The sequence below is a fragment of the Erinaceus europaeus genome, chromosome 1 (genome assembly GCF_950295315.1).
Source record: "Erinaceus europaeus chromosome 1, mEriEur2.1, whole genome shotgun sequence".
In the NCBI taxonomy this organism is placed as follows: Eukaryota; Metazoa; Chordata; class Mammalia; order Eulipotyphla; family Erinaceidae; genus Erinaceus; species Erinaceus europaeus.
Window position 1 is genome coordinate 107,170,987 of NC_080162.1, and position 22,669 is coordinate 107,193,655.

General features: G+C 50.5%; 1 protein-coding gene across 2 annotated transcripts in view; it reads left to right on the forward strand.

The window, feature by feature from the left end:
* Window positions 1–20,731, forward strand: part of RRP12 (ribosomal RNA processing 12 homolog) — a 33,501-nt gene extending 12,770 nt beyond the window's left edge. For both annotated transcript variants that reach the window (XM_007532661.3, XM_060192708.1), the window contains 24 exons: window positions 1,577–1,688; window positions 1,890–1,987; window positions 3,912–4,026; window positions 4,659–4,801; window positions 5,014–5,135; window positions 7,075–7,139; window positions 7,228–7,390; window positions 7,769–7,923; window positions 8,142–8,209; window positions 8,721–8,814; window positions 9,715–9,873; window positions 9,982–10,062; window positions 10,225–10,330; window positions 10,480–10,587; window positions 11,030–11,187; window positions 12,454–12,545; window positions 12,696–12,860; window positions 12,933–13,105; window positions 13,302–13,436; window positions 16,124–16,173; window positions 17,764–17,836; window positions 19,276–19,343; window positions 19,636–19,718; window positions 20,285–20,731. In XM_007532661.3, coding sequence (XP_007532723.1) covers window positions 1,577–1,688; window positions 1,890–1,987; window positions 3,912–4,026; window positions 4,659–4,801; window positions 5,014–5,135; window positions 7,075–7,139; window positions 7,228–7,390; window positions 7,769–7,923; window positions 8,142–8,209; window positions 8,721–8,814; window positions 9,715–9,873; window positions 9,982–10,062; window positions 10,225–10,330; window positions 10,480–10,587; window positions 11,030–11,187; window positions 12,454–12,545; window positions 12,696–12,860; window positions 12,933–13,105; window positions 13,302–13,436; window positions 16,124–16,173; window positions 17,764–17,836; window positions 19,276–19,343; window positions 19,636–19,718; window positions 20,285–20,387 — 2,689 coding nt within the window. In that variant the 3' untranslated portion in view covers window positions 20,388–20,731. The remainder of the gene's footprint in view (window positions 1–1,576; window positions 1,689–1,889; window positions 1,988–3,911; window positions 4,027–4,658; window positions 4,802–5,013; window positions 5,136–7,074; window positions 7,140–7,227; window positions 7,391–7,768; window positions 7,924–8,141; window positions 8,210–8,720; window positions 8,815–9,714; window positions 9,874–9,981; window positions 10,063–10,224; window positions 10,331–10,479; window positions 10,588–11,029; window positions 11,188–12,453; window positions 12,546–12,695; window positions 12,861–12,932; window positions 13,106–13,301; window positions 13,437–16,123; window positions 16,174–17,763; window positions 17,837–19,275; window positions 19,344–19,635; window positions 19,719–20,284) is intronic.
* Window positions 20,732–22,669: the final 1,938 nt, after the last annotated feature.

Consider the following 22,669-nt stretch of genomic DNA (forward strand, 5'->3'; position numbering starts at 1 on the left):
GGTGTAGCGTGAGTTAACAGTGCAACTGTTTGGAGGCAAAGCCAGATCTCCCTCTGGCCCAGGTCTACCAGGCCCACATTCCTCATGTATCAAACCACCTTTCACCTACAGGTGCCAGAAAATAACAAAATAGCCCTACTCTGCTTAAATCTCAGCATTTCTTCTATGGGAGGATGCCCACAGTTGAGCCCTGGTATATTTCCAAGTATTTCTGTAGCACTGTAGGTAATGGCAAAGGAAACCCTAGAAACAACCCAAATGTCTCCCAGAAGGGGACTAGTTAGATATAAACAACAAAAATGCTCTGTAATCACTAGGACTTACTGAAAGAGATGAGTGTTGAATGGTTTTCCTTTCTTCAAATTCGAAGTCTTTTAAAAAATATATTTCGGGGAGTCGGGCTGTAGCGCAGCGGGTTAAGCGCAGATGGCGCAAAGCACAAGGACCGGCATAAGGATCCCGGTTCGAACCCCGGCTCCCCACCTGCAGGGGAGTCGCTTCACAGGCGGTGAAGCAGGTCTGCAGGTGTCTATCTTTCTCTCCCCCTCTCTGTCTTCCCCTCCTCTCTCCATTTCTCTCTGTCCTATCCAACAACGACAACAACAATAATAACTACAACAATAAAGCAACAAGGGCAACAAAAGGGAATAAATAAATAAATATTTAAAATATATATATATTTATATATATATAAAATATATATTTTTTGGGGGTCAGGCGGTAGCACAGCAGGTCATAAGTGCACAAGGTGCAGAGCACAAGGACCAGCGTAAGGGCCCTGGTTCGAGCCTCCAGCTCCCCACCTGCAGGGGGTCTCTTCACAAGCATGAAGCAGGTCTGTAGGTATCTACCTTTCTCTTCCCCTCTTGGTCTTCCCCTTTCTCTCTGTTCTATCTAATAACAATAATAATAATAATAACCACAACAACGATAAAACAACAAGGGCAACAAAAAGGGGAAATAAATAGAGCCTCCAGGAGCAGTGGATTTGTGGTGTAGGCACTGAGCCCCAGCAATAACCCTGGAGGCAAATATATATATATATATATATATATATATATATATCATTTGCTTGTTTTTTTTTAAATTTATTTATAGGATGGAAATATTGACAAGACCATAGGATAAGAGGGATACAATTCCACACAATTCCCACCACCAGAGCTCCATATCCCATCCCCTCCATTGAAAGCTTTCCTATTCTTTATCCCTCTGGGAGCATGGACCCAGGGTCATTATGGGGTGCAGAAGGTGGAAGGTCTGGTTTCTGTAATTGCTTCTCCGCTGGACATGGGTGTTGGCAGGTCAATCCACACTCCTAGCCTGTCTCTGTCTTTCCCTAGTGGGGCGGGGCTCTGGAGAAGTGAGGCTCTGGAACAGATTAATGAAGTTATTTTTCCAGTGAAGTCAGGTTGGCATCATGGTAACATCTGCAACTAGGTGGCACATTTGAATATTTTAATGTGAGATTTATAAGGAGAAAGATACAGAGGGAGAGAGATCAGAGCACTGCCCAGCTCTGGCTTATGGAGGTACAGGGGCTTGAACTTGGGGTGGAAACCTTTTATGTTGACAGGCTGCAACGGGACCTAGGTCTAGGACACATCCCTCGCTTTTTTGGAACTGCGATGACCTGCCTCCTCTCCCCCCACTCACAGGTGGTGTCAGCAGCCTCCTTGAGCCTCCAGGTACCACAGCCCTCCAGCCCAGGTGTGGGGGGTTGGGTAGCTGAGAGCACCAGAGGTTCTGCCTGCTTGTCTTCTAGAACTTGCTCTAGGTCTCCAGCACTGGGGAGAAGATGCTAGAAAGTTCTGGACAGTAAGCTGGGAGGGCTGAGCAGCACTGAGGGGTTCCCCTTGGGCCCACACAGCCTTGATTTCATTTTGTAGGAGATCCTGCAGGAATGTGTTGCCCCTCACATGGCAGACATTGGGTCTGTAACCCCCTCAGCCTCAGGCCCTGCTCAGTACATCGCCAAGATGTTCAGGTGAGATGATAGCATCCTTGTCAGAAGGAAATACAGTGTACCTTCTAGAAAGTTCCTTATAGTGACATATGCTCTACTTGTCACTTACTGTGAGCTGTGTGCACTGCACCACTGCAGCTGCTGTCATTCTGAGCACATTCCAGATGCCCAGCGTGAGGCCACGAGTGTAAACTTTGACCAATCATTAGTGCAAGTTCTGCTGTTCTCTGGGTCCTCTACAGTGCAGGGTGACAAATGTAGGTGAGGGATCCAGGCTCCCAGAACAGTATCTGGGATGTAGGTTCCCTGCCCCTTACAGATGAGAAACCTGAGGTGACTGACACTAGTCTGAGTGACAGCCTCACACAGAGTTACTCTTACTTTCACACTGTGTTGCTGTTCAGCCACCTTCACCTTCCTAGCAGGTGCGAGGAGTTGTAGCACCAAAGCATTTCAGAGTTGCTCCAGGAAGGGCACTGGGGCCCTGTGTCTCCTAGGGGTCCTTAATGCTTAGTTCCAGGGTGTAGTGCCTTGGATACTGTTCCTCATGAAGAAATGGACCTGTTTTCTGTGTGTGTAGGCTCAGGGAAACACAAAAGTAGAGCTTAGAGCTTCCTCCACCCCCACAGTAACTCTCTCTCTTTTTTTTTTTTCTTTTAGATTTTATTTATTTATGAGAAAGACAGGAGGAGAGAGAGAACCAGACATCACTCTGGCACATACATGTGCTGCCGGGACCTCATACTTGAGAGTCCAAAGCTTTATCACTGCGCCACCTCCCGGACCACCCCCACAGTGACTCTTATTCGTCATTCTTGCCCCTAGTCTCGGATTGACTCTGAGGCTGTGCTGATTGGGCTAGCGGCAGAACTGTCCCCATTCTGCCTGTTCCTACCCTTTCTTCCTCAGGCTAGGCCAAGAAAGAAGAGGGAAGTGAAAAAAGTTGGAGTTGGGGACCCAGTTTGGCCATTTAGCAGCTCACCTGTATTTGCTGAGTACCAGTTTCCCCACCTGACAATGGAATAAATAACCTATCTCACAGGTTTTTGTTTTGTTTTTCTTTTCCTTTTTTTTTTTTTAGATTTATTTATTTTTATGAGACTGCAGAGCTGTCATCTGAGAGGTAGTGCAGTGGTTTGTAGCCATGAGGTCTTGAGTCAATCACTGGTACCACATATAATGGTGAAGCTCTGCTTCTGTCCTTTCGTATCTTTTTAAAATTATTATTATCTTTATTTATTTATTTATTTGGATAGAGACAGCCAGAAATTGAGAGGGAAGGTGGTGATAGAGAGGAAGAGAGAGACAGAGACACCTGCAGCCTGGCTTCACCACTTGTGAAGTTTTCCCCCTGCAGGTGGAAGCCAGGCACTAGAACCCAGGTCCTTGTGCACTGTAACATGTGCTCAGCCAGGTGTGCCACCACTTGGCCCCTATCCTTTTATATCTTTGCTTAATAAAGTACTTACTGGGGGTCGGGCGGTGGCGCAGTGGGTTAAGCGCATGTGGCGCAAAGCGCAGGAACCGGCGTAAGGATCCCGGTTCGAGCCCCCGGCTCCCCACCTGCAGGGGAGTCGCTTCACAGGCGGTGAAGCAGGTCTGCAGGTGTCTATCTTTCTCTCCCCTTCTCTGTCTTCCCCTCCTCTCTCCATTTCTCTCTGTCCTATCCAACAACGAATTGCGTCAACAAGGGCAATAATAATAACCACAACGAAGCTACAACAAGGGCAACAAAAGGGGAAAAAAAAAAAAAAAAATAAAGTACTTACTGAGGAGCTGGGGCTCTGAGTTGTGGATACTCTTTAGTTCTCTCCTTTGGTTTGCCTAAAGGGACTCTCTTACTGACCAGCTGGTGGTTTGTAAGTTGTGGTGCAAGCTGTTGTCTTCCCTGCTGGGGGGGGGGGGGGGGCATGATATTGACCCTGACTGGCTGCTCCCTTGGCAGGGCTGTGGAGGACGGCCTGACATACAAGTTCCATGCAGCGTGGAGCTTCGTGCTGCAGCTGCTATGTGTCTTCTTCCAGGCATGTGGGAAACAGGCCCACCCTGTGATGAAGAAGGTGAGCTGGGTCTCTGCTGGGGCCAGGGCAGGAGATGACACTTGGCCTAGTGGACTCTGGGCTCCTGGAGGGGCCTGTGTCAATAGCAAGGACCGAGAGCTCTTTCTCCAGGAAGGTAACTGGGCAGCCAGGGGAGGACCCAAGAAAAAGGCTAAGCTGGAATCAATTGACTTTGAAGCTCTTAAAGAATCAATGTAATCCTCCGCATTCTGTCTGTTAGCTTATAAAAGTGAACATAGTCGTTTATATTACTAAACTGGTTTACTGTGGTCCACAGGAAACTACTTAAGGATCAGGGATCAGCTAGGGCCTATGCCAGCTCTTTTCCTTAGGCCCCATATTAGCAGCTAGAATGTTGCCCAGCCTTGCTCCAGTGCTGGTTTGAAGACAGAAAGCACCTTGGACCCATACTTCCCATCTTCCAGGGGACTTTGGCCTCAGGGATGGGTCCCTCTTCCATAAGCACATTTTTTTTTTTTTTTTACCAGAGCTCTGGCTTACGGTGGTGTGGGGGTTTGAACCTGGAACTTGACCAAGCCTCAGGCATGAGTCTGTTTGCATAACCATTATGCTATCTACCCCCGCCCCCATAAGCACATCTTAATGTCCAATCTTTTGTGTCTCTGCTCCAGTGCCTCCAATCCCTGGGTGACCTGCGCCTATCCCCCCACTTCCCCCACACAGCAGCTCTGGACCAGGCAGTGGGGGCTGCAGTGGCCAGCATGGGCCCCGAGGTGGTTCTAGAGGCAGTGCCATTGGAGATCGATGGCTCTGAGTAAGTGTGGCAATTTGGCTTTTGCACAAGTCCCAGAAGAGTCAGGTGGCTGGCTGCCCCCCAGGTGGGGGGATGCTCTTTGGGGTGAGGTCTCTGTGCCATGCAGGGGTCAGTAGGAGAGGCTGGATATGGCTGACTGCTCCTCAGCTCATCAGGAGCCATGATGCTGCAGACTCGGTCACCCTTCCTCACTGGGTCTTGTCTTCTCCCAGAGAGACTCTGGATTTCCCACGGAGCTGGCTACTGCCTGTCATCCGGGACTATGTTCAGGAAACACGACTTGCCTTCTTCACCACCTACTTCTTGCCCCTGGCTACCACCCTGAAGAGCAAAGGTATTAGTGTTATAGCTGGATGGGATTGGGGGGAAGAGGGGAGCTCATCTAGCTCCCAGTCTTAAGGCATTGGGCCACATCCCTCTGCCCAGCAGGGGCCAGTGCTCCTGTGCCTTCCTCTGCCCTGGGGTCTAATCAGACATTCCCTCATTACAGGACCCTGTGGCAAGCAGACATTGGGCTCCTCTCCCACTAAGGAAATAATTAGACTAGTACATGTAAATTTTACCTACAAAGATGATCTAGCAAAAAGTCTGATACAACAGTTCAAGGGAATCGGGCGGTAGTGCAGTGCGTTACGCAGGTGGTGCAAAGTGCAAGGACCGGCCTAAGGATCCAGGTTCGAGCTCCCCACCTGCAGAGGAGTCACTTCACAAGCGGTGAAACAGGTCTGCAGGTGTCTGTCTTTCTCTCCTCCTCTCTGTCTTCCCCTCCTCTCTCCATTTCTCTCTGTCCTATCCAACAACAGCGACGTCAATAATAACTACAACAATAAAACAACAAGGGCAACAAAAGGGAATATATATATATATATAACAGTTCAAGAGGCAGCACAGTGGATAAAGAGTTGGACTCTTCAAGCATAAGTTCCTGAGTTCAATCCCCAGCATTGCATGTACCAGAGTGATGCTCTCATTTTCTCTCTTATGAGTAAATTTGTTTATTTTGGATTTATAGAGAGAAATTGAGGGGAGATGGGGGAAGGAGAGACACTGCCATATAGAAATTACCCAGTGAAGAGGGTTGGGCATTAGCGCAGCGGGTTAGGTGCACATGGCGCGAAGTGCACTGGTGGCATAAAGATCCTAGTTTGAGTCCCCAGCTCCCCACCTGCGGGGGGTTGTTTCACAAGTGGTGAAGCAGGTCTATAGGTGTCTTTCTATCTCCCTCTCTGTCTTCCCCTCCTCTCTCCATTTCTCTCTGTCCTACCCAACAACAATGACATCAATAACAATAGGACAGGCGTAGATAGCATAATGGTGATGCAAACAGACTGTCATGCCTGAGGCTTCAAAGTCCCAGGTTCAGTCCCCTGCACCACCATAAACCAAAGCTGATAAGTGCTCTGATAAAAAATAATAATAAGCAACAACAATAATAATAACCACCACAATAAAACAACAAGGGCAACAAAAAGGGAGAAAAATAGTCTCCAGGAAAAATGGATTCATGGTGCGGGCACCAAGCCCCCTCCAATAACCCTGGAGGCAAATAAATAAATAAATAAATAAATAAATAAATAAATAAAAGAAATTACCCAGTGAATGTTACCAATTTTCTTTTTCTTTTTAAATTTATTATTATTATTTATTTTCCCTTTTGTTGCCCTTGTTGCTTTTTATTGTTGTCGTAGTTATTATTGTTGTTGTTAATGATGTCGTTGTTGGAGAGGAGGGGAAGACAGAATGGGAGAGAACGACAGACACCTGCAGACCTGCTTCACCGCCTGTGAAATGACTCTCCTGCAGGTGGGACCAGGTGCTTGAACTGGGATCCTTACACTGGTCCTTGAGCTCCTTGCCATGTGTGCTTAACCTGCTGAGCTACCGCCCGACCCCCCTATTTTATTTTAATGAGAGATGAGAGCACTGCTCAACCCTGGCCTGTGGTGGATTGAACCTGGGACCCTGGAGCCTCAGGCTGCCAATTTTCATGTCAAGCATAACAAGGTTTCAGAATTTTGTAGTTATAGTATAGTTCTGTTCATTATTTATTTATTTTAAGATTTAATTACTAATGAGAAAGAGCAGCAGGAGAGAAAGAGCCAGAGTATAACCCTGGCAACATGCAGTGCCAGAGACTGAACCTGAAATTTCATGTGTGAGGGTAGTGACCCATATTCCCATCTTCATTGCTGGGCTTTTAATTTTGGTAAAAGCAAAGCTTTTTGGCCAGGATGGTGCTCAGGGTCACACTGTGTCCTTGTGTCTTATTCCAGCAATGGACTTGGCCCAGGCGGGAAGCATGGTGGAGTCCAAGATCTATGACACCCTTCAGTGGCAGGTGAGGTGCCAACTGGGAGGACCTGGGCCTGACAGCTCAGGGCAGGGGCGGCTGGCTAGCTTTTATTCTTCACCCTTCCTTCTCCCAGATTTGGACCCTCCTGCCTGGGTTCTGCACAAGGCCCACAGATGTTGCCACTTCCTTCAAAGGGCTGGCACGGACGCTGGGCACAGCCATCAGTGAGCGCCCAGACCTGAGGGTCACTGTGTGCCAGGCCCTGCGCACCCTTATCACCAAGGGCTGTGAGGCAGGTATGTGAGGGCTCCAGGTCTAAAGGTTGGCAGGTGGGTGCCTGCCCTGCTGGGAACTCAAGGAATTACTAAGATGCTAGAAACTCCCCTTTCTGTCTGTGCTCCCAGTGTGCTGACAGGTTCTGGGAGCTGTCTTATCAGTATTGTGACTGTCACTAGACTGGCCCCCGGGACAGGGGTAATGGAGGAGCATAGGCCCCTATGCCACTTAGTTCATTGTGTTATGGCCTCAGCCTCTCCTGTCCCAGAGAAACCCCAAAGGCGTTGGTTCTAAGTTCTAGAGAGCCCACTAAAAGGATGCTTCTGGGCTGGAATATCTATGACCTTGAGGTGGGGTCAACTGCTGCTTTTTTATTTAAACTGTGACCCACCTGCCAGAGGCCGATCAAGCTGAAGTGAGCCGCTTTGCCAAAAACTTTCTGCCAATCCTCTTCAACCTGTACGGGCAGCCTATTGCAGCTGGAGAAACCCCAGCCCCTCGCCGGGCTGTGCTGGAGACCATCAAAACTTACCTGACCATCACTGAGCCTCAGGTGGGTATCAGAAGCACACGGGCATGTTGGAGGACCAAGACACTAGCCACTAGGGCTTATGTGGGTGTTGGTCACCTGGAGCTCAGGGGTCTAGATAGTGGTGGCTTGGTGTGGACACTAGGCTTCTAGATGGGAGGAGAGGAAGGGGAAAGGAGACAGGGTGCAGTTCTGTGACCCACTGCTGCTTTGTATTTCTCTCCCATCTCTGTGCCTGTCAGCTGGTGAATAGTTTCTTGGAAAAAGCCAGTGAGAAGGTGCTCGACCATACCAGCTCTGACTTCACCAGGTAAAGTGCCCTGCTTCAGTTGGGCTGCCTAGAGAACCAGAGGGAGTGTCTAGGAGAAGCCCACAGCTCCTTTCTGGAGAAAGTCTCCAGATACTGACATTTCCCAGCTCCAGCAGTTAGCCCAGCTGACTGGCTCCTTTCCTGGAGAGGCAGGATTGCTGGCTAGGAAAGATTGAACAGCCCAGGTGCTCAGGTTTCAGTTCTAGCTTCACCACTTAGAAGCTGTGGGATTTGAACATGGTGATTAGTCATCTCTGTCCTCTTTCTGCAAAGTAAAAAAAAGATAATAGCATCTGCAGCAAGATCTAGATATTAGCATGTGGAAAGCAGCTAGACCCAGGCCTGCTGCTTGATTAGGTGCTGTCTGTGGCTCATCCGTGGGCTCCCTGAGTCCCTTTGTCCTCATCACCCTGACGTCTCCCACCACCTCCCCTGCACCCAGTAGACATAACACTGCTAGTCCAGCCTTCTCCAGCCCCCAAGCCCCTCCTTGTCCCCCACTTCTGAATAGACTGTCTGTCCTGGATTTGGTCGTGGCCTTAGCACCTCATGCAGATGAAGCTGCCATCAGCAAGCTGTACTCCAACATCCGGCCCTATCTGGAGGTAAGCCACAGAGGCCGGGAGCCTGTCTGGAACACGGGCCACAGAGGCCTCCTTGGGAAGATGGAGCCTGCTTTGTCTTCATCCCTTACTACTGCCTTCTCATGGCACAATTGCATCTCCACCTCCCTCCACTTTGCCCCCTATCTTAGCAACAGGTCATGGTGACTGAAATGCACAGACTTCTGGGCTCAGTCTGCACATGCTGAGACCATGCTCCACGGCCTGGCTCTGCCATTAGGTTCATCCCAGACAGACCCGACCTTCACTTCCCCTTAGCCTCCTGCTACTACCCTGGCTCATGAGGCTGCTTTCAGCATCCCCATTGTAACTGGGTCCCTTCTTTGCTTTTGTCCAACACCAGGTGTAGCTCAGGCCAGCAGTGACTGCCTTCAAGCTGCCTCCCGTGGCAGTTTCTTTGCCTTTCTTTCTTGCTTGCTTGCTTTTGTTTTGGGCAGGGACAGATAGAAATTGAGAGGGGAGAAGGAGATAGAGAGAAAGAGATATTTGCAGCACTAATCCACCACTCATGAAGCTTCCCTACTGCAGCTAGGGACTAGGGGCTTGAACTCAGGTCCTTGCACATGGTAACATGCTCGTTCAATTAAGTGTGCCACCTCCCACCTGCTCCATAAACAGTTAGGTGATAATGTGAAAATTGCTCTGGTGTGGGCTACACAGGCAGGCACAGACATAAGGTTCAAGGTCTCCTCACCTTGGGGCTGGTGCTGTGAAATAGCATGGCATTAGTCAGGTAGAGGAGAGAGAAGGGGGTTTTAGCCAGACTGGCCAACAGGCTGGACTAAACCTTACTTAGTGTGGGATTGGGGATGGAGGGACAGCAGGAGACGGTTCCCTAGCCCCCATTTCTCCTCCATCCCTATCTACCCTATGCCTTCCCAGAGCAAGGCCCATGGCATCCAGAAGAAGGCCTATCGAGTGCTGGAGGAGGTATGTGCCAGTCCACAGGGCCCCAGCGCCCTCTTCGTGCAGAGCCATCTGGATGACCTGAAGAAGACCCTGCTGGACTCGCTGCGCAGCACATCTTCCCCTGCCAAGAGGGTGAGCACCAGGCCAGCCCTGCTCTGCACAAAGCCGCCAGGGGCCTACTGGGGGCTTCAGGTCAGGGGTGGGGGTGGTAGCTGGGTCCTGACCCCTGTCCCCTCACAGCCCCGTTTGAAGTGCCTCACGCACATTGTGAAGAAGCTCTCAGCCGAGCACGAGGACTTCATTACTGCACTTGTCCCTGAGGTGAGGTCCTGCTGGGGTCAGGGAGGACAGTCACCAGGGTTGGGGACTTTGTTCCTTGCCTAGGAAGCTGGTACTCTCCCCTGCCTCATCTGCCTTGGGTCACAAGCCCCTGTGTGGCTTGCTCTGGCTTGGGAGCAGGTGCTTACAGGGATGTCTGTACAGGTGATCCTGTGCACCAAGGAGGTGTCAGTGGGTGCCCGGAAGAACGCCTTTGCCCTGTTGGTGGAGATGGGCCAAGCCTTCATTCGCTTTGGCCCGAGCCAGGAAGGTGAGCCCTAGGTGGATGCTCTACGCTTGGGCCTTGGGGGAGACACCTCACACAACCACTGCTGCATCAGAGGGGAAAGGTAGACCCGGGCAGAGCCCTTTTCTGGTGGGCCCTGCCCCGGGTGACTGTCCTGGTCTCCACCCTCCCAGAGGCCCTGCAGCGCTTCCTTGTCCTCATCTACCCCGGGCTGGTGGGCCCTGTGACCATGGTCAGCTGCAGCATCCTGGCCCTGACCCATCTCTTGTTTGAGTTTAAAGGTAATACTTGCTTCTTCAACAACCTGGGAAGGAAAAATGCCTATAAGGTCAGCCCAGGGTGGCTACCAGAACAGGCATGGTCTTGGGAGGGAGGATAACAAGCCAGAGGGAGCCAGCTACCTCCCCTCCTCTCAATACCCTGCTGTCCCAAGTATCACTGCCAGAGTGGGTCAGAGGAGGATGACTCACGGGCCCAGATTTTAGTCCTGATTCTGCCTCTTAGCAACCATGTGAGGCTCTGAACAAATAAATCTCTTGGAGCCTCACCCTCTTCCCTCTAATGTGTGGGAGAAAACAACACACCTTCTTAGAATGACTAAAGGATTAGAGAAGAAACTGTGCCAGGCACTTCTAAGTCCTCTTGGCTTTGGAGGGGGTCTGGAGAGGGTCTTGGTCTTGGGGATCCCTGGATGTCTTGACAGTGGCCCCCTGGCCACCACAGGCCTGATGGGGACCAGTACAGTGGAGCAGCTACTGCAGAATGTGTGCCTGCTCCTGGCCTCCCGCACGCGAGACGTGGTCAAGTCAGCGCTGGGCTTCATCAAGGTGGCAGTGGTCGTCATGAATGTGACGCACCTGTCTAAACACGTGCAGCTGGTGGTGAGTGTCGTCCCCCCCCAACACATACAGTGGGTAACATCAGGGACCTTCGAGTTTGAAGCATTTACTTTTTAGCTGTTTGCTATCTTGTGCAGCAGCAAATCATATAGGAGTCCTGGAAAGACCAGTGGGGGTGTGCCATACTGGTGGAGACAGTGAAAAGCCAGGCTGCCTTTCAACATACACACACTCACACGCTCCCCCCCCCCCCCACTCACTTACCTTGTGAAAGAGGCAGAGAGAGGAGGCGGGGGAGAGATACAATAGCACCAAAGCTTCCCCTCGTGTGATGGAGGCCAGGCATGAACCTGGATCGTGTGCATGACCAAACAGGCATACTACCCAGGTGTCATTTTATAAATGGACAAACAGAAGCCAAGCATTTTATTTATTTTGGATTGAGAGGGAGATAGAGAAGAACAGAGAGACAGAAAGACACTTGCAGTATTGCTTTACCTCTCATGAAGCTTCTCTGCAGGTGGGGACTGGGGGGCTTGAACCCAGGTCCTTTCACACTGTAAGATGTGTGCTGTACCAGGTGCGCCACCGCTTGACCCCAAACCAGAGATTGTTGGAGGACACACACACACACACACACACACACACACACACACACGTTGTAGCCAAGCCATGTGAAGACTTCTAAACAAGATATGGAACCAAGAAACCTAGTGGTGATAGGGATAAAATATAGGCCCTGAGGCTAGGAGATTTGACCTAACTCCTATTTCTGTAGCTAGTAACAGGCTTTTAAGTCTCTCTGCCTCAGTCTCCCTGTCTGTATGTTGGGGGTGGTGATAGCATTTGTTTCACTGATTGTTCTGAGGACTCAGTGAGACAGTGCATGTGAAGTACCACTGTTCATAGGACTTAAGCTTTGGCTTGATACGAGTTTGGGGATTGGGCGTTGGGCGGTAGCGCAGTGGGTTAAACGCAGGTGGCGCAAAGCGCAAGAACTGGCGCAAGGATCCGGTTCGAGTCCCCGGCTCCCCACCTGCAGGGGATTCACTTCACAGGCAGTGAAGCAGGTCTGCAGGTGTCTATCTCTCCCCCTCTCTGTCTTCCCCTCCTCTCCATGTCTCTCTGTCCTATCCAACAACGACAACATCAATAACAACAACAATAATAACTACGATAATAAAAAAAACAAGAGCAATGAAAAGGAAATAAATAAATATTAAAAAAAAAAGTTTGAGGATTGTTTGGGGTTGTGGGCAGGTGGTTAGGAGGCATAGCCGCCCTGAACCCTGGTGCTCTTGCTGGCAGATGGAAACCATCGGGAAGCTTTCAGATGATATGCGGCGGCACTTCCGAATGAAGCTTCGGAACCTGTTCACCAAGTTCATCCGCAAGTTTGGGTCTGTGCATCAAAGGGTGAGGGTGGAATTTGAGGGGTTTCCACTCCTATCAGAGACCTTGCAGAAGACGTCCTAGGCCCATGGCCGGACACTGCCTGCGGGGGGAGGGGGTTCAAGCCAGTGTTCCTCATCAGCCCTGTGCCCCTTCAGGTTTGAGCTAGTGAATGGACTGCTGCCCCAGGAATACCACAAGGTGCTGGTGAACATACGGAAAGCCGAGGCTCGGGCCAAGAGGCACCGCGCCCTAAGTGAAGCTGCTGAGGAGGAGGAGGAAGAGGAGGAAGAAGAGGAGCCTATCCAGGTCAAAGGCGACAGGTGAGACCATTGTGGGGGCTGGTGGACCTCTCCTGCGAGCCAGCACCTGACTTGGAGCTTCCCTGCCCTTAGCATTGAAGAAATTCTGGCTGACTCAGAGGAGGAAGACGAGGATGAGGACGAAAGGAGCCGGGGCAAGGAGCAGCGGAAGCTGGCCCGGCAGAGGAACAGGGCATGGCTGAAGGAGGGCGGCGGGGACGAGCCCCTCAACTTCCTGGACCCCAAGGTGGCCCAGCGAGTCCTGGGTAAGCAGGAAGCGGCAGGCCTTTGAGATTAGCAGATTGCCCTGGTGCTTGTCCTTGGGATGGGTACCACTCACATGCACACCTTGCAGTGGGCACTGTAAGCAGCACAGCCCTGGGCCTGTTGGTTGTGCTGACAGGTGAGTGCTTAAGATTGCCTGCCCTTCCACCTCCTCACGGCCCCACTCTGCCACCCCAGCTACACAGCCTGCACCAAGCCGGGGCAGAAAGAAGGATCATGGCTTCAAGGTGAGCGCTGATGGTCGCCTGATCATCCGGGAGGAGGAGGAGGAGGACGATGATGCCAAGCTAGAGGAAGAGGATGGCATTAAAGGTGAGGCCACCTACTCTGAGAATGAAGCTGCTTGTGGCCTGGGCCAGGGCCGTACACATTTGTTCATTCACTCATCTACTCATTCACTTTTCATTCAGTGACCACTTTGGGGAAGCACCAGTAGAAACAGAAAGAGCTTGTGTGTTAAGATAACTGCCACAAACTTCTTCAGTTTCTCACTTTCTCCATCATGTTAAGAAATATTGTGTTGCAATTCAGCCGTTTATACAATACCCTGGACTCAAACAAACTTTCAAACTGCAGCAGTTCCTCTTACCATTTGTAATGCACCTTGTTAGTCTCTATTCTATTGTGGGTTTTGTTGTTGTTTGTTTGTTTGTTTTAGATAGTTAGGCAGAGAAACTGATAAGAGACTACAGCACTGAAACTTCCTTCAGTGCAGTGGGGGCTGAGCTCAAGCCTGGGTCACACACATGGCAAAGAAGTATATGATCCAAATGAACTGTTTTGACAGCCTTGTTTTCACCTATAAATTTGGCTCCAAGTCCTCCTTAGTCTTCCCTGTTCTCTGTACTTAATCATCTGTTAGATCACAAAAGCCCAAGTTTTCTGCAGATCCTCCCTCTCTCTCTCTCTCTCTCTCTCTCTCTCTCTCTGTGCCACTGCAATGATACATGGGTTCTGCCTCACTGCAGCAATTTAACCACTGTTTCCCTGCATCCATCTCCCTAACCAGCTGTGTGACTGCTGTGGACAGTTATTTAACTTCCCTGTACCTCGGTTTCCTGTGTGACAAGATGGATATTACACCAGTAGCTATTTCAGAAGCTTGTCAGTGAAACTAAATTGGGTGCCCTGAACAGCACCAGTATGTCATGTACCTGCTTGGTATCAATGAGAGACAACTGGTTCTCTCTCCCCTCTCCCCCTGTGATGAACCCTGGGCCTTGTCCCTGCACAATAAAACCAAGCCACCCCCTAGCCCAATTTCTAAAAATTATTTAATTTATCTATTTAATAGAGACAGTCGTAAATTGAGAGGGAAGGGGGTGATAGAGAGGGAAAGAGACACCTGTAGCTCTGCTTAGCCACTCACAAAGCTTTCCCCCTGCAGGTGGGGACCTGGGGCTCAAATCTGGGTCCTTGTGTATTGTAATATGTGCTCTCAACCAGGTGCACCAGCTCCTGGTCTCCTAGCCCAATTTTTTTTTGTTGTTGTTAAAACTTTTTTTTTCGAGTTCTTTATTATTTATTTTCCCTTTTGTTGCCCTTATTTATCATTATTGTTGTTCTTGCTGTCATTGTTATTGGATAGGACAGAGAAATGGAGAGGGGAGGGGAAGACAGAGGGGGGAGAGAAAGAAGCAACTTGTTGTGAAGCAACTCCTCTGCAGGTGGGGAGCCGGGGGGCTCGAACCGGAATCCTTACACTGGTCCTTGTGCTTTGCGCCATGTGCGCTTAACCCGCTGTGCTATGCCCGACACCACCCCCCCAGCCCAATTTTTAAAAATATTTTCTTTGGAGTAGTTTTGGGTAGTGGGGAGAAAAAGGCATTAAAGTACTGCTTCACTACCTAGGGAGCTCCATTAGTGCCCGGGGTCAAACCCAGAGTTGAGGCATGGAAAGACTTGTGCTCTACCCACTGGACTATGTCCTGGGCTCCAAGATGATTTCCTAATCTGCACTCATTGATGCTCTCCTCATCCCTTTATACTTCCTGTCTCTTTATTTCCCTCTTGCCCACTTAGTCGTGGTGTTGCTTCCTCTCTCTGTCTTTACAAACCCTCCCTCATGATTTCACTGCCCCAGACCAATGTTTTCACACAGAAACAGTGACCACAACACTGCAGCTTCCCCTGCTGCCAGAACACTGTCATGTGGTGTGCCAGAAGCTTGATCCTGGACAGTTACCTCCCTCCCAGTTCAGGTAGTTTTCTGTGGGCTTTCCACAGTCCTCGGCCTCTGCACTTGTTCCCTCAGAACTGGCAAGCTCAGGGACTGTCCAGGCTTCTGTACCACCGTAGCCATTCGTGTTACTGTGTAGCCAGTCTTCAGCATTCTTCTTCTAGATCTGAAACTGTCCCTGCTCCAACCCCTTAACAGCCAACCTCTTTTCTACCTCCATAAATTTGAGTCTGACTATGATGAGTCAGCGCCTTGTGGAAGTAGCATCATTTCGTGGTCATCCTTTTGTGGCTGGCATATCTCACTTATCAGTAACATGTTTGCCTTTTCAGCCCGTGTGTCCTTTGATGCCCAGAGTTTTGTAGATTTTCATGTGGTTGAATTTTTTTTTTTTTAATTTTCAGTTAAGTTGCCTCCCCCCCACCCCGTCTTTATCCCTACATAATTCCCAGCAATTACTGGGGTGGGGAGATGGGGGTAAATGAAGGCAACCTTTGGAGGGTAATAAAGGGGCCTGTCTGACGACCCAGCAAGCCAGGAATTTCCCTGAAATCAAAAATTCAGCTGTGTTGGTCTCAGAACTGGGATCACCACTTCCTTGATGGCCCGTCATCCCTAGGGCCCAGGATGGGATGCCAGAAGGAGCAGTGTTCAGAGGTCTTGTCTCCCAGAGAAGGACACAGGTTCCAGGAAAGGCAGTTTTCTGTGCCTAGAGCTGGCAGCTCACTCACTCCAAAGGAGGGAGGACAAAGCTTGTGTGGGCTTTGGGGAAGCTGGGGATCCCTGCATGCTTATAGACTAGTCTTCCTTTTGGTTCCAGGGGATGATGCAGAGATATCTGACCTGATGGAAGACATGGGCGTCAGGAGTGTGAGTAATTCCCACATGGGCCAACAGCTTCTCACCTCCTCCCCACTGCCCCACCTCCACTGTGCCCATGTGCATAGTCCAGAGGGCAGTGCAGTGGCTTGGCTGAGGGGCTTGGCTTCCTCTGAAACACCAGTGTAGCCTTCAGGGTTTGCTGGTCTGTCCAGTTAAGAGGAAGAAGGGCAGAATCACCAAGGGCATGCGAGCTACAGGCTGCAAGGCAGTGGCTGGCCTGCCTACTCCAGGGGAACAGGCTTTGCAGTCCCTCTGCATCCTGTCCTGTGCCTGGTCGGGGAGGAACTGACTGTGGCTCTCATAGCATAAGGCCTGGCCCCACAGCTTAGCACAGCAGGAGTGTGCCAGGCTTCAGGCACCAAGAGGAGTCTGGGGTGGTTGCCCTCCAACTGGCTCCTGCACCTGCTGCTGATATCTCCCAGCTTTTTTCATCTGACATATGCCAAGTCCCACTCATTTGCCTATAGTTGTGGGAGCAGAAAATGCTGGGTTTGGAGGCCAGTGGTTGAGGCTGGTCTTGCCAGATTCCAAATAAGCCAGGGACAGGCTTACCTATCACCCTGCACATTACAGCCACAGCTACGTGTCCAGCCTGTTCCTGTTTCTACCAGCAGCTCCTCTGCTAGGCCTCAGTCAGCAGAACTGGGTGTCACCTTTGTTTATATAACATGGCATATCTTCCCCTTGACCTGATGCCTGAGCCATGCATGCTTCCAGACTGGGGCCAGAAGTCCCCAAAGGAACTTGAGCCCCAGGAATGTGTAGTTGGAAGAGGCTACCTGAGCACAGACCGGGCACAGACTGCACTGTGGCAGCCAGCTCTGTGAGTGGTGATCCCTCTGCACAGTATTGCTGGGTAGTAACTTTCTTTCTTTCTTTTTCTTTTTTGCCTCCAGGGTTATTGCTGGGGCTCAGTGCCTACACTACGAATCCACTGCTCCTGGAGGCCATTCCCCCCTTTTTTGTTGTTGTTGTTGTTGCCCTTGTTGTTTTATTGTTGTTGTGGTTATTACTGTTCTTGGTATTGATGATGATGTTGGATAGGACAGATAAAAATGGAGAGAGGAGAGGAAGACAGGGGGAGAGAAAGATAGACACCTGCAGACCTGTTCCACCGCTTGTGAAGTGACCCCCCTGCAGGTGGGGAGCTGGGGTCTTGAACCGGGATCCTTTCGCTGGGCCTTGCGCTTTGTGCCACGTACGCTTAACCCACTACGCTATCACCCGACCACTGGATCAGAGTTTATATGGAGCAAAGTGTTGATAGAACTGCTTTCTCCAAAGAGGCCAGCGACCTCATTTTCGCTGGTGGGAAGCTGGCACAATGAGATTAAGGTGCTCAGACAGCGGTTGTAGTTTGAGGGGGAGGAAGTTCCCTGTCGAACACCTGAGGCAAGCCCTGTTTTCTGGCCCCGGGCTGGAACCTTGCTTGCAACCCGACTATGAACTTGGACAGTGACTTGCCCTCTCTGAGCCTTGGTGCCGAGCAGAGGGCCTTTCACACTGGTTTCTTCCCCTGCTATAATTCCTGAGGATGACCGTGCCCTCTGTTGACTAGCTCTGCTGACCTTTTTACAGAAAAAGCAACAGAAGCTTAAGCGCCAGAAAGAGGACGATGATGAGGAGCTGGAGATGCCCCCTCAGTACCAAGGTGAGGCTGCTGCCCCTCTCTGTGGGCACTCTTCCTGTTGCCTGCAGCATTCAGGGGCTGTTGGGGGCAAAGCCACAAGGATGCCTAATGGCACTCACAGGGATTGGCAGATAATGCCACCCATGACTGGGCTTGTGGGCTGAGGAAGTTGAGGGAAGAGGAAGAGTTTGACGGCTAGGGGATCTGTGCATGGATCCTCAGCACTGCTCCTTAGAGATATCAGCTTCTGCTGTCTGGCCCTGGTCAGGGTTGGTTTGAGGGCTCTACCTCAGCCTGTGTGAATGGCAATTGAGAGGTTAGTATAGTATAGCATAGCATAGCATAGCATAGCATAGCATAGCGCTTGCCAGGGTGGGGGTTAGGGTGTGTGTTCTTAAGCTTCTGTCTCTAGGCCTCAGTGCCAAGAGGGCCTCTGTCACCTTAGCTCTGCCTCCTGCCCCGAAAGAAACCTCTAGTCTTGAATCCTCATATTAGAGCCCCTGCTGTGCATCTGGTGGTTCAGGGGCTCCCATGAGAAACCCCCTAATCCCACAGGAGTGTGCTCAGAGCCCCACAGCAGTGCCTCATATTCTGCTCTGGGATGGTACAAAAGCCCCATCGGGGCTCAAGACCAACTGCCTAGCTATTCTCATCTGTGTGACCTTGGCCTTGTCATGCTGCCTCTCTGACCTTCTAGTGTCTCTGTCTGTCTCTCTCTCTCTTTCCACTTTATTGGATAGGGCAGAGAGAAATTGAGGGAGGAAGGGGAGATAGAGGGAGAGAGAAAGATATACACCTGCAGACCTGCTTTACCACTTGTAAAGAAACCCCTCTGCAGGTGGGGAGCCGGGGTCTCAAACCAGGATCCTTGTATTCACACTACATGCATTTAACCCAGTGTGTCACCACCCAGCCCTCATTTCTCATCTTTATAGTAAAAAAGGGGCCTGGGTTCACCTGCATCAGCTCAATGAGTCTTCCTGAGTCAATATTGGGGCACCAATTTTGGAAGCAGCCTGACTCCTGTAAGCTGCAGTGGCCTCATAGGATAAGATGGGCTAAGAGCTGCCTTTCTATCTCACAGTGTGGGTGTGAAGCCACATGCACTCAAGCCGTAAACCTCTTTTAACAGAGACTAAGAGGCTCCAGCCACAAAGTTATCAAAGGGAATTGCCGAGGTTAAAGCTAAGAGATGGCAAAACTGGGAATTGAAACCAAGTCTGCCTAACTTCAAACTCCGTGCTTACTCCTAGACTAAGCAGAAAGTTATCTTCAAAGAGAATGGGGTTATTTTGTGTTAATTCCTAGAGGATATTGGGAGGCCTCTGTGGATTCAGGACAGTCCCCATTCAAGGAACATCTCTGGTTGGAAGGGACAGAGCCAGGTCCCTGATGCCCATAGCCTTCTCCCTGGAGGAGCTGCCCTGGCATTGTCTGAGTCAGGCCTCTGTCTCCTTTAGCTGGAGGCTCTGGTATCCATCGCCCCATGTCCAAGAAGGCTGCACCTGGAGCTGAATACAAGGCCAAGGTAAGAGCTAAGGCAAGACTCTGGGTCCCCTCAAAGGTCTCAGCAAGGGCAGGGCAAGGTGTATCCATCACCACGCTGGAGAGGCACCTTTGTGGAGACACACTCAGGCTGGAGAGAGGGACCACCACGGTCTTGCTGGCATGCAATGCCAGGGCCCACCATGGTCTTGCTGTGTCTTGTGTGTCATATGGGGCAGAGAATAAAGGGAAGGAGGGCATGGACCTTGTCGTGTCAGGTAGGAGTGTGACCCCACCCCTCATACTCCTGCCTGACTGTTTCTTTGCATGAGCAGAAAGCAAAGGGAGACATGAAGAAGAAAGGTCGCCTGGACCCCTACGCCTATATCCCCCTCAACAGATCCAGGCTGAACCGCAGGTATGGCATTACGTGGGGCCAGGTGCAGGCTGTGGTCTGCAGAATGGAGGGCTCTCCACTCAGCTGCTCTGGTCTCTGCCAGTTTTTCATTTACTTTTAACAAATACCTTCCGGTAGTGCTGCCAGTTGACCTGAGCAGCTTTTTAAAAACAGTACGTGGGAGTCGGGCTGTAGCGCAGCAGGTTAAGCGCAGGTGGCGCAAAGCACAAGAACCGGCAGAAGGATCCCGGTTCGAACCCCGGCTCCCCACCTGCAGGGGAGTCACTTCACAGGCGGTGAAGCAGGTCTGCAGGTGTCTGTCTTTCTCTCCTCCTCTCTGTCTTCCCCTCCTCTCTCCATTTCTCTCTGTCCTATCCAACAACGATGACAACAACAATAATAACTACAACAATAAAACAACAAGGGCAACAAAAGGGAATAAATAAATTTAAAAAAAAAAAACAGTACGTTTGGTCTGCCTAGTTCACGTACTGCTCACAGCCTGGAAGAGCCTCCTTTTGACATTCTGAGAAGGGGAGGCTACCTGTTCCCAGGAGATGTGACCTTCCTGTCCCTTGCCCCTGCAGGAAGAAGGTAAAGCTGCAGGGACAGTACAAAGGCCTGGTGAAAGCTGCCCAGCGTGGATCCCAGCTGGGACACAAACTCCGCAAGAAGGAGCGTCGATCCTAAAGACCCAGGGCCTCTGGGCTGCTCTGTGGTCCAGTGTGAGGTCCCGCTTGGCTCCCAAGCTGCCTTGACGCTCAAGGCTCTGGTGGAATCTGGACTCAAAATGACTTGTTGGAATGAGAACTTGGCTCCCTAGAAGCTCGAAGGATCTTGGATAACCCAAACAGGAACTGCCCCTTTTTAGAGGCATTTTTAGGGGCTTGAGGGCATGTGGACTGGGAGCTGGCTGTGCTTTCCACCCATGGCAACCGCACAACAGAGCATCGATTTGGAGCCTGTGGTCTGGGTGTGTGAAGTATGCTGTGAACAGACTGGAATAAACAAGCACCGTGTGTTGTTCCTGGAAACACTGTCTCATCACTGCCCCCTCCTGGACAAGCATGGTGACTTCGCCCCTTCCTACCCAACCTCAGTCTGCTGTCCTGAGTGTGACTGGATGCTCTGGGTCAGGCTTGGGAACTTGCTCAGTCTCCCCAACCTCACTTTACAGTCTCAGTCAGAAGGTGGCAGCTAGGGTGGTTGGGCGAGTGGCAGAGCACCAGAAGCCCAGAGCAGAAAGGAAGCGAGGCTGAGATGCTGAGGGCTACAGCCTGGGCTGCACAAGTTGCCCCTGTAACATTGTCTACTGATTCAGTGGTAGTTACTCAGTGCAGCCTGACCACCCCCTTCCTGCTTTTCCATGTTCTCTTTTCCCAGACAAGGGAATCAAGTCATGATGCAAAGAAAGCAGTGTGGTGCCTGTGTCCCATCAGCCCAGGGAACCCCTTTTCCATGCTTCCCCATCACAGTCAAGGAGTAAAGAACCAGGGTCAGAGAGGCTCTCAGCAGTAGACCATTGGATTGGCATGCCTAGAGGCCCCATGTCCCATTCCCAACACCTTTATCTTACATAAGTAAATAAGTGGGAGTTAGGCAGTAACGCAGTGGATGAAGCGCAGGTGGTGTAAAGTGCAAGGACCAGTGTAAGGAGCCCGGTTTGAGCCCCCGGCTCCCTAGCTGCAGGGGAGTCAATTCACAAGCGGTGAAGCAAGTCTGTATTGTGTCTATCTTTCTCTCTTCTCTGTCTCCCCTCCTCTATTTCTTCCTGTCCTATCCAACAACAACAACATCAATAACAATAACTACAATATAAAAAATAGGGCAACAAAAGGGTATAAATAGATATTAAAAAAAAGAAGTAAGGGAGTCAGGCGGTAGCCCAGAGGGTTAATCACGTGTGGCTCAAAGCACAAGGGCCGGCTTAAGGATCCCCGTTTGAGCCCCCGGCTCCCCACCTGCAGGGGAGTCGCTTTACAGGTGGTGAGGCAGGTCTGCAGGTGTCTGTCTTTCTCTCCCCCTCTCTGTTTTCCCCTTCTCTCTCCATTTCTCTCTGTTCTATCCAACAATGAACAACATCAGCAATAACAATAATAATAACTACAACAGCAATAAAAAACAAGGGCAATAAAATGGAAAATAATTTTTAAAAAGGTAAGTAAGTGACCTAGGAGTGGAACAGTGGATAGAGCCTGGGAGCCTGGGACTTGCAGGCCTGAGGTTCAGTCTCTGGCATCACATCTGCAGGAGTCAGGCTCATCTGGTTCTCTCTCCCTCTCATTAATATTGGAGACTGGCGGCTGACTCACCAGGTAGAACACAGGACCATGTGCTAGAACCAGGGTTTAAGCCTTAGTCTGCCACTTGGTAGCGCCTGCAGTGGGGAAGCTTGTATGCAGTGGAGTGGTGCTATGGACTCTTCTCTCTCCCCTCTCTAGAGGAAAGGAGGGGAAAAGGCTTCCAGAAGCAGTGGAGTCATGAGTCATGTGGGCAGAGTGAGCCCTAGAAGGAGAAATAAATAAATAAATAGGTCTGGTATCTTGAAGTTGCTTTTTCCAGTGTACGAATATAAAGGGATTCTCCGGTTGGAAAAAAATGAATGTTATACCAGTCACAACTATCAACATATATCCAGATGGGCCTGAAAAATCAGCAGAAAAGCTTGAAGATGGAACATGTATTTAAAATACCATCTCTAGGAGTCAGGTGGTAGCGCAGCAGGTTAAGCGCATGTGACACAAAGCGCAGGGACCGGCTTAAGGATCCCGGTTCGAGCCCCCGGCTCCCCACCTGCAGGGGAGTCGCTTCACAGGCGGTGAAGCAGGTCTGCAGGTGTCTGTCTTTCTCTCCCCCTCTGTCTTCCCCTCCTTTCTTCATTTCTCTCTGTCCTATCCAACAATGAATAACATCAACAACAATAATAACTACAACAGCAATAAAAACAAGGACAACAAAAAGGAAATAAATAT